General features: G+C 48.8%; 1 protein-coding gene across 2 annotated transcripts in view; it reads right to left on the bottom strand.

The window, feature by feature from the left end:
* The window catches only part of SRSF4 (serine and arginine rich splicing factor 4), a 32,051-nt gene extending 31,714 nt beyond the window's left edge, over positions 1–337 (bottom strand). Inside the window, exon 1 of one of the 2 annotated variants that reach the window (XM_007979717.3) lies at positions 36–337. In XM_007979717.3, coding sequence (XP_007977908.1) covers positions 36–142 — 107 coding nt within the window. In that variant the 5' untranslated portion in view covers positions 143–337. The remainder of the gene's footprint in view (positions 1–35) is intronic. The other variant, XM_073007590.1, reaches the window with a different exon arrangement.
* Positions 338–11,275: the final 10,938 nt, after the last annotated feature.

Genomic DNA, 11,275 nt, shown 5'->3' with positions numbered 1-11,275 from the left:
CCCCGCCCGGCCGGACCCTCTTTCGCCCTCCTCACCCGTTCTTCAGATCCACCTCCAGAATCTTCCCGTAGCCCTTAAAGAAGCGCTCCACATCGCGCTCCCGGGCCTGGTAGCTCAGGCGGCCGATGTACACCCGCGGCATCCCGGCAACGGCAGTGGTGGCTGGCCCCGGCCCCAGCCCCCCTCAGGCGGCGGCGGGCAAAGCGAGAGCGCGGCGGCAGCGGCGGCGGCGGCGGCGGCAACGGACGGGCGGCGGGACGGACGCAGCCGAATCCCGGCGACGTACGCGAGCACGCAGCTCACGAGCGCGCGCTTCCACTTCCCCCGCCCTTCCCCTAGGCGGAGGGTAACCGGAGAGAGCGCGCGTTCGCTTCCCGCCCGGCCAGGACTGGGGGAGGAGCTTGCCCGGGGGCGCGCCGATGTGAGGCGGGGCAAGGTGATCGACAGGCGGCGCTGCGGCACGTCCTCCTGCGAGCTCGCCAAAGGGGTTCCTGCACCGCCTTCCGCAGCCAGCTGGCTTTGCCCCTCCCCCGGAAGTGCCCGCACCTCCCAGAGCCCAGCGAGCGAGCGTTCCTGCTTTTGTCCTTTGAACCGGGTGTGGTTTGGATTTTGGAGCCGGAGCTTTGGAATCAAACCTGGCTTCCAAACAGTTGTGTACCCGTGACCTTGGGCTCGTTACGCGCGATATCTCGGACTCTCCTTTATCTTTTCTGTAAAAGGGGGAGAGTAGTTCCTACCTTCCTTGAGAATTATGAGAGAATACGTATATAAAGCACTTAGTAGTTTTGTCATGTCAAATGCCCAATAAATGAGGCCAGTATTATTTTTAAGAGGACACTGCTTAAATAGAAGCAGTGTGAGAAGCGGAGAAGGCTGGAGCTTTGGAGCTAGACTAGGCATGACACCGAGCAAATTACTTGACCACAGTCCAACCTATTTTTTTTTTTTCCCCGAGAGGAGTTTCACTTTGTTGCCCAGGCCGAAGTGCAGTGGCGCGATCTCAGCTCACTGCAACCTCTGCCTCTCAGGTTCAAGCGATTCTCTTGCCTCAGCCTCCCGAGTAGCTGGGACTACAGGTGCCCGCCACCATGCCCAGCTAATTTTTGTATTTTTAGTAGAGACGATGTTTCACCATTGGCCAGGCTGGTCTCGAACTCCTAACCTCAGGTGATCCGCCCGCTTTGGCCTCCCAAAGTGCTGGGATTACAGGTGTGAGCCACTGCGCCTGGCCTATCCAATTTTCTAACCTGTAAAATTAGGATGATTTATACCCATCTCAAGGATTACATAGGTCACTAAATGGGGTAGTATATATGAAAGTACTTGGAACAGTGTCTGAAACATGGTAAGAGCTCAATAAATATTGGTTCCCTTCTCACTAACTCCATGTACCTAGAACCACAAAGGGTTTTGTTTCTTTCCTTGTTTTTGCTTTTTGAATATTTTGAAAGGATAACTCAAGGTTCAAATGATATACAGTGAAAAGTGTTTGCTGTCCACCAGCCACTTAGTTTCTCTTCCCAGAGGCAAACAGTTTCTGAAATGTCCTTTAGGAGGTTAATTTACCCTTATAAACCAAATAGTAGGATACTATACATATGGTTCTGCACAAAGCATATTTTGAAAATTATTCCATAAGAGTATAAAAGGACTAGTTTTATGGCTCATACCATTTTATACACAGTAGTTTATTTAGCCAGTGCCCCAGTGAAGGACATTGGAATAAGTTCCAACCTTTTGTTATTACACTGCTGCAGTAACTTTGCATTTCTCTCTCTCTCTCTCTCTCTCTCTCTCTCTCTCTATATATATATATAGCATCTATTCCTAGAAGTAGGATATTTGGGTCAGAGTTTTAATAGTTATTGCTCAATTCCCCTTAAGTGGCTGTTTCCTCATATCCTCATCAACACCATGTTATCAAACTTTTTGATCTTTGCCAATCTGAGAGGTGAAAAATGTTATCTCCAAGTGGTTTAATTTGCAAATACCATATTTTGCAGAGATATGAATCTCTCTTCATATGTTTGAGATATATTTTCCTATTTGTGTCTGTGTATATCCTTTCCTCATTTTTCTTATTCATAGATGCTCACTATATATTAGGAAAATCAGCTCTTTGTCAAATGAGTTGCAAATATGTTTTCCATTTGTTGACTTTTGACTTTGCCAAGAGTGTTTTTTAGCCATGCAAAAACATTAGATATTTATGGGATCAATTTATCCATCCTTTGTTTTTCTTTGATTCTGGATTTTATTTTTAAATTTTTATTTATTCTACTTTTTTTTCCCCCGAGACTGAGTCTCGCACTGTCACCCAGGCTGCAGTGCAGTGGCGCAATCTCGGCTCACTGCAACCTCTGCCTTCTGGGTTCAAGCATTCTCCTTCCTTAGCCTCCAGAGTAGCTGGGATTACAGGCACCTGCTACCACGCCCGGCTAATTTTTTTGTGTTTTTAGTAGAGAAGGGGTTTTACTATGTTGGCCAGGCTGGTCTTGGTCTCCTGACCTCGTGATCTGCCTGCCTTGGCCTCCCAGAGTGCTGGGACTGCAGGTGTGAGCCACTGCACCTGGCTTTTTTTTTTTTTGAGATGGATCTCGCTCTGTCGCCCAGTCTGGTGTGTAGTGGTGCAATCTTGGCTCACTGCAGTCTCTGCCTCTGGGTTCAAGCAATTCTCCTGCATCAGCCTCCCAGGTAGCTGGGATTACAGGTATGTGCCACCACACCTGGCTAATTTTTTTTGTATCTTTAGTAGAGACTGGGTTTCACCATATTGGCCAGGCTGGTTTCAAACTCCTGACCTCAGGTGAGGTGGCGTGAGCCATCACTCCCGGCAAGAAATCTATTTTGAAAGTAATAATGAGGCCGGGCGCGGTGGCTCAAGCCTGTAATCCCAGCACTTTGGGAGGCCGAGACAGGTGGATCACGAGGTCAGGAGATCGAGACCATCCTGGCTAACACGGTGAAACCCCGTCTCTACTAAAAAAATACAAAAAACTGGCCAGGCGAGGTGGCGGGCGCCTGTAGTCCCACCTACTCGGGAGGCTGAGGCAGGAGAATGGCGTGAACCCAGGAGGCGGAGCTTGCAGTGAGCTGAGATCCGGCCACTGCACTCCAGTCTGGGTGACAGAGCGAGACTCCGTCTCAAAAAAAAAAAAAAAAAAAAGAAAGTAATAATGAGTAAGTGGCTGGGTGCGGTGGCTCACGCCTGTAATCCCAGCGCTTTGGGAGGTCGAGGCAGGAGGATCACTCTGAGGTCACGAGTTCAAGACCAGCCTGGTCAACATGGGGAAATCTCATCTCTACTAAAAATACAAAAAATTAGCCAGGTGTGATTGTGTGGGCCTGTAGTTCAGCTACTCAAGAGGATGAGGCCGGAGAATTGCTTGAACCCAGGCGGCAGAGGTTGCAGTCAGCTGAGATCATGCCATCATACTCTAGCCTGGGTGACAAGAGCAAAACTCCATCTCAAAAACAGGCCACAGCGCCCGGCCTATTCTACTTTTTTAGAGATGGAGTCTCGTTGTTTTCCTGCCTGGTCTTAAACTACTGGGCTCAGGCCGGGCACAGTGGCTCACACCTATAATCCCAGCACTTTGGGAGGCCGAGGTGGGTGGATCACCTGAGGTCAGGAGTTCGAGACCAGCCTGGTCAACATAGTGAAACCCCGTCTCTATTAAAAATACAAAAAATTAGCCGGACATGGTGGCAGGCGCCTGTAATCCCAGCTACTTGGGAGGCTGAGGCAGGAGAATAGCTTGAACCCAGGAGGCGGAGGCTGCAGTGAGCCAAGATCATGCCATTGCACTCCAGCCTGGGCAACAAGAGTGAAACTTTGTCTCAAAAAAGAAACAAACAAGCAACTGGGCTCAAGGAATCCTCCCTTCTCGACCTCCCAGTGTTGAGATTACAGGTGTGAGCCACTGCACCCGACCTCCTATTTATTATTTTTAAAATTTAATTTAATTTTATTTTTTGAGACAGAGTTTTGCTCTGTTACCCAGGCTGGAATGCAGTGGCATGATCTTGGCTCACTGCAATCTATGCCTCCTGGGTTCATGCGGTTCTCCTGCCTCAGCCTCCTGAGTAGCTGGGACTACAGGCCTGTGCCACCACGCCAAGCTAATTTTTGTATGTATATTTTTGAGACAGAGTTTAACTCTTGTTGCCCAGGCTGGAGTGCAGTGGCATGATCCCCGCTCACTGCAACCTTCACCTCCTGGGTTCAAGCGATTCTCCTGCCTCAGTCTCCCGAGTAGCTGGAATTACAGGCATGTGCCACCACGCCCAGCTAATTTTGTATTTTTAGTAGAGACGGGGTTTCTCCATGTTGGTCAGGCTGGTCTTGAACTTCCAACCCCCTGGGTGAGTCACCCGCCTGGGCCTCCCAAAGTGCTGGAATTACAGGTGTGAGTGAGCTACCACGTGCGGCCATAATCTTTAATTCATTTGGAATTTAGTAAGGTGTGAGGAACATAACATTCTTAAGAACTAGCAATCTGGCCTGGGCAACATGGCGAAAACCCGTCTCTACAGAAAAAACAACAAAAAAATTAGCCAGGCATGACGGTGCATGCCTGTAGTCCCAGCTACTTGGGAGGCTGAGGTGGGGGGATCTCCTGAGCCCAGGCAGGTTGAGGCTGCAGTGATCTGTGATCATGCCACTGTCCTCAAGCCTGGGTGTCAGAGTGAGACCCTATCAAATGCACACACACACACACAAACAACCAAAAACCACCAAAACAAAAATCCTAGCACTAAGCTTGGTTGTTATGTTAACCTATTGTACAGATGGGAAAGAGAGCCCTCCAGAGGGGAAATGCTTGTCCCTAAAACCTGCTCCTCCTTTCCCAATGCAAGTGGCACCACCATCAGCAAGGTGCCAAAGTTCAAACTTCAACCACCGCATTCAGTCTGTCCTTCTGATTATTCCTTCTAAATATTCACAAATTCATCCCTTCTTTCCATTCCCACTTCTTAAACTAGTTCAGGCCTCATCAGACTGTTCACAGTCAGGGCTTTTATATGTGCTACTCCCTCTGCCTGAAATATGGCTGGCTACTTATTCAGGCCTCAGGCCTTCCTTGTCCACCTTATCTCAAATGCTATCTGTCATATTTCACAACACTTACTACACAGTCTGTAATTACCTTGTTTATTTATTTACTGGTGCATGGTCTTTCTCCACCACTGGAATGTAAGCTCGTTGGTCTCAGGGGCCATGTTTTTTGTTTTCTACTCTATCCCTAGCACCTAACAACAGTGCCTTTCACATAAAGAGTATTTAAAATACTTATTGAATGAATACATAAATAATCTCTTACCTGGACTACTTCAGTGGCCTCCTGATTCTGCCTTTTTCTCATGCCTCCCCATGAGACACAGACTCAGGGAAATTTGAACTCTCTTCCAGTTGACACATCAAGAACAAAATCAAGGAGTCTTGAGAAGAGTGTGACCTCCAAGGCCACCTGTGGAGCCAAAAGAATTGGAACTGTCTGCTGTAGTGACCAGATATGGTCAGGGGACCTGGATTCTAGTGCCAGCTCTGCTGCCTGCTGTGTGATCTGGAACTCACTTCACGTCTCTCGAGGCTGCTGCTTCCGTAAAGTGGTGACATTAATATCTCAATGACATAGGAAAGTTGTAAGAATCTCTTTTTTCTCTTTCAGAAGGTGCCAATGTCTCCTTTCCACTTACCTTTCAGCTAGCCCTGCTGTCTTACCAGGAATGTTCCTGCCTTCAGATGCAAGCAGATGTTGTACCAGGACTGGACCTTCTCTTCTCCACCATTTCCAGCTGCTCTGGCTTGGCCTAGTGCTCTACTCAGGGCATGGTGCCTGACAGTAAGTGTGGGGCTGGTGGGTGTTCTGATGCACAACTACAGCCTGGCACACACAGGTTAACGCAAGAGCTTTTTTCTTTTCTTTTTTGAGACCGAGTCTCGCTCTGTTGCCCAGGTTAGAGTGCAGTGGTGAGATCCTGGCTTACTGCAACCTCTGCCTCCGGGTTCAAGCGATTCTTGTGCCTCAGCCTCCCGAGTAGCTGGGACTACAGGCATGAGCTACCACACCTGGCTAATTTTTTTTTGTATTTTTAGTAGAGACTGGCTTTCACTACGTTGGCCAGGCTGGTCTCAAACTCCTGACCTCAGGTGATCTGTGCACCTCGGCCTCCCAAAGTTTATTTGGGAGGAATAAAGTTCTCCCAAAGAACTTTATTCTTCTGGGCCTCAATCTTCCCCTGAGGAAAATGGGCGTAATTATCTCATCTCCCAAGACAGAACAACACACTTATCAATTTTTTTTTTTTTTTTTTTTTTTGAGACAGAGTCGCCCAGGCTGGAGTACAGTGGTGCGATCTCGGCTCACTGCAACTTCTGCCTCTTGGGTTCAAGCAATTCTCCTGCCTCAGCCTCCCAAGTAGCTGAGACTAAAGACGCACACCACCACACCCGGCTGAGTTTTGTATTTTTAGTAGAGATGGGGTTTCACCATGTTGGCCAGGTTAGCCTTGAACTCCTGGAGAGACCAGATCTTGAGGGGCCTCAAGGATCATGGGAAGGATTTGGAGTTTACTTTTTTTTTTTTTTGAAACGGAGTCTCACTCTGTTGCCCAGGCTGGAATGCAGTGGTGCAATTTTGGCTCACTGAAACCTCCACCTCCTGGGTTCAAGCAATTCTCCTACTTCAGCATCTCAAGGAGCTGGGATTACAGGTGCCTGCCACCATGCCCAGCTAAGTTTTGTATTTTTAGTAGAGATGGAGTTTAACTATTTCAGCCAGGCTGGTCTCAAACTCCTGACTTCAAATGATCCGCCTGCCTTGGCCTCCCAAAATGTTGGGATTACAGGTGTGAACCACTACACCCGGCCTCCATTTACCAATATATACATTTTTTCTTTTTTTTTTTTGAGACGGAGTTTTGTTCATTGCTGGAGTGAGATGGTGTGATCTTGGCTCACTGCAACCTCCACCTCCCAGGTTCAAGTGATTCTCCTGCCTCAGCCTCCGGAGTACCTGGGATTACAGGCATGCGCCACCACACCCAGCTAATTTTGTATTTTTAGTAGAGACAGTATTTCTCCATGTTGCTCAGGCTGGTCTCGAACTCCTGACCTGAGGCTATCTGCCCGCCTTGGCCTCCTAAAGTGTTAGGATTAAAGGCATGAACCACTGCGCCCGGCTTCCATTTACCAATATTATGGCAGCAACTATAGGTAGTCACCGGGTGGATGGTCCCAGAAGTTATGAAGCCACAGGGCTTCAGATAACGCTCAAGCTTTGTTTTAGCAGGTAATGCCTATTTGTCTTTTTTTTTTTTTTTGAGACACAGTTTCACTCTTGTTACCCAGGCTGGAGTGCAATGGTGCCATCTCAGCTCACTGTGACCTCCGCCTCCCAGGTTCAAGTGATTCTCCTGCCTTAGCCTCCCAAGTGGCTGGGATTACAGGCATGAGTCACCATGCCCGGCTAATTTTGTTTTTGTTTGTTTGTTTGTTTGTTTTTTGAGACAGAGTCTCGCTCTGTCGCCCAGGCTGGAGTGCAGTGGCACGATCTCGGCTCACTGCAAGCTCCGCCTCCCGGGTTCACGCCATTCTCCTGCCTCAGCCTCCCAAGTAGCTGGGACTACAGGTGCCCGCCACCACGCCAGGCTAATTTTTTCTATTTTTTAGTAGAGATGGGGTTTCACTGTGTTAGCCAGGATGGTCTCGATCTCCTGACCTCATGATCTGCCTGCCTCGGTCTCCCAAAGTGCTAGGATTACAGGTGTGAGCCACCGCGCCTGGCCTAATTTTGTATTTTTAGTAGAGACAGGGTTTCTCCATGTTGGTCAGACTGGTATCGAACTCACAACCTCAGGTGATCTGCCGGCCTCAGCCTTCCAAAGTGCTGGGATTACAGGTGTGAGCCACTGTGCCCGGCCTTTTTGTCTTCTTTTAATCTCCTGGAGCCAGGAATTCCTCCTTTAGCCATTTAAAAGAAATATATTGGCCCAGCGCAGTGGCTCATGCCTGTAATCCCAGCACTTTGGGAGGCTGAGGCAGGCGGATCATGAGGTCAGATCGAGACCATCTTGGTTAACACGGTGAAACCCTGTCTTTACATATATATATATATAAAATTAGCCAGGCAGGGTGGCATGCGCCTATAGTCCCAGTTACTTGGGAGACTGAGGCAGGAGAATCCCTTGAACTCAGGAGGCGGAGGTTACAGTGAGCCAAGATCATGCCACTGCGCTCCAGCCTGGGTGACAGAGCGAGACACCACCTCAAAAAAAAAAAAAAAAAAAAAAAAAAGGGAATGTATTTACTTAGTGGGCAGGAGAGCTGTCCCAGCTCCACAGAGATTATTCAGTCTGAATTTTTTTTGAGACAGAGTCTTGCTTTGATGCCCAGGCTGGAGTGTAGTGGCTCCATCTTGATCTCAGCTCACTGAGACCTTGACGTCCTGGGCTCAAGTGATCCTGCCACCCCAGCCTCCAGATAGCTGAGATTACAGGCACATGCCACTAAGTCTGGATTTTTTTTTTTTTTTTTTTGATCCGGAGTCTTGCTGTGTCACCCAGGCTGGAGTGGTGACATCTCAGCTCACTGCAACTTCCGCCTCCTAGGTTCAAGCGATTCTTGTGCCTCAGCCTCCTTAGTAGCTGGGATTACAGGCACCCACCACCATGCCTGGCTATTTTTTATTTTATTTTAAGTTTTTTGTATGAGAAGGAGATTCACTCTTGTTGCCCAGGTTGGAGTGCAATGGCGCGATCTTGACTCACTGCAACCTCCACCTGCTGAGTTCAAGCGATTCTCCTGCCTCAGCCTCCTGAAAAACTGGGATTATAGGCGTGCACCACCACTCCCAGCTAAGTTTTGTATTTTTAGTAGAGACGGGGTTTCACCATGTTGGCCAGGGTGGTCTCCAAGTGACCTCAGGTGATCTGCCTGCCTCGGCCTCCCAAAGTGCTGGGATTATAGGTGTGAGCCACTGCATCTGGCTCATTTTTATATTTTTAGTATAGATGGGATTTCACCATGTTGGCCAGGGTGGTCTCGAACTGACCTCAGGTGATCTGCCTGCCTCAGTTTCCCAAAGAGCTGGGGTTACAGGTGTGAGCCACCATGCCCAGGCAATTTTTGTATTTTTGTAGAGATGGGGTCTCCTCATGTTGCCCATGCTGGTCTCGAACTCTTGGGCTCAAGTGATCTGCCCACCTAGGCCTCCCAAAGTGCTGGGATTACAGGCGTGAGCCACCGTGCCCAGCTTTTTTTTTTTTTTTTTTTTTGAGAGGGAGTCTTGCTCTGTCACCAGGCTGGAGTGCAGTGGTGGGATCTTGGCTTCCTGCAACCTCCGCCTCCCAGGTTCAAGTGATTCTCCTGCCTCAGCCTCCTGAGTAGCTGAAATTACAGGTGCCCGCCATGCCCGGCTAATTTTTGTATTTTTATAGAGATAGGGTTTCACCATCTTGGCCAGGATATTCTTGATCTCTCGACCTCGTGATCCACCTGCCTTGGTCTCCCAAAGTGTTGGGATTACAGGCATAAGCCACCGCGCCTGACCTGCTGTCCCATTCTTAACATAGTCAAAGATGGCTGGGTAAACTCCAGGAATCACATCTGTATATCCAGCTATAAGGAAGGTGGAAGGGGAAGGGGAAGAAAAAGGTTGCAGGATGCAGGCCAGCTATATTTTAAAGAGGTTCCTGGGCTGGGCACAGTGGTTTACACCTGTAATCCCAGCACTTTGGGAGGCAGAGGCCAGCGGATCATCACCTAAGGTCAGGAGTTCGAGACCCGCCTTTCCAACAAGGTGAAACGCTGTTTCTACTAAAAATACAAAAACTAGCTGGGCGTAGTGGCGGGCACCTGTAATCCCAGCTACTTGGGAGGCTGAAGCAGGAGAACTGCTTGGACCTGGGAGGTGGAAGTTGCAGTGAGCCGAGATTGTGCCACTGCACTCCAACCTAGGTGACAGAGCAAGACCCCATTTCTCCAAAAAAAAAAAAAAAAAAAAAAAAAAAAAAGAGGTTCTTAAGAAACGGACACCTAACACCTCTGCTTACATCACTTGGGGCAGATCTTGTTAGCTGCAAGGGATGCAGAGAAACGGTGTTTATGCCGGCCTACTATATACCCACCTAAAAGTGGTAGGTTTTAATTCTCAGGAAGAGAATGGGGAAAATGAAACCGTTCTAACATAAATGCCCTGTTTCTATAACTGCCTAATCTGGTCTCTTAGTCTGTAATGCTTGTCACCCTTCCCTGAGTAAATTATAATCATCCTTTAAAGATCAGTCCAAATGTCACCTCCAGACCCCTAAAGGTACAAGGAATCATTGCCTTCACTGTTCTCAGGACATTCTGCATGTTCCTCCAGATCTTGACACATGGTGTAACTTAATTCCTGTATGCCTACTCTTAGAGTGGGCACCAGGGGCCTGCTCCTTCACCAGGACTCAGGCTCACCACTCTCCCTAAACCCCAACCTTATGGATTTCCCTGGAATAATCCTTTTTTTTTTTTCTTTTGAGACAGAGTCTCTCTCTCTTGCCCAGGCTGAAGTGCAGTGGCACAATCTCAGCTCACTGCAACCTCTGCCTCCCAGGTTCAAGTGATTCTCCTGCCTCAGCCTCCTGAGTAGCTAGAACTACAGGCACACACCACCACGCCCTGCTAATTATAGGTGTGAGGCACCTCACCCGGCCTAAAAGAACCTAATCTTAATTTTACTCCTGTGGCTTCTGGCAGCCTTCCCTCCTTCTTAGGCTTTTTTCACTTGCCTGCATTGATCATCTGTATAACCACTTGTCCCATTGACTTAGAGGACAGGGAACAGGAAAGAGTTGGGGCTGATCTTGAGCCCAGAAGGTGGCAAATTTTCCCCAGAGGGCAATGCAGACCTTTCCCAGCCCCAGGCTGAAGCTGAGTCCTTTTTTCCAGCGGACACACAAGATGCTCCCAAAGAAAAGATGATTATGCTGGGAGTCTGTGTGCAAACTGGCATGCAATTAAAACTTCCGGCCGGGCGTGGGGGCTCACGCCTGTAATCCCAGCACTTTGGGAGGCTGAGGTGGGTGGATCACGAGGTCAGGAGTTCAAGACCAGCCTGGCCAACATGGTGAAACCCCGTCTTTACTAAAAATACAAAAATTAGCCGGGTGTGGTGGCATGCGCCTGTAGTCCCAGCCACTCGGGAGGCTGAGGTAGGAGAATCACTTGAATTCGGGAGGCGGAGGCTGCAGAGAGCTGAGATCACCCCACTGCACACCAGCCTGGATGACA

This window comes from Chlorocebus sabaeus, chromosome 20 (assembly GCF_047675955.1).
Source record: "Chlorocebus sabaeus isolate Y175 chromosome 20, mChlSab1.0.hap1, whole genome shotgun sequence".
Lineage (NCBI taxonomy): Eukaryota > Metazoa > Chordata > Mammalia > Primates > Cercopithecidae > Chlorocebus > Chlorocebus sabaeus.
This window is presented reverse-complemented; position numbering and strand designations above follow the sequence as displayed.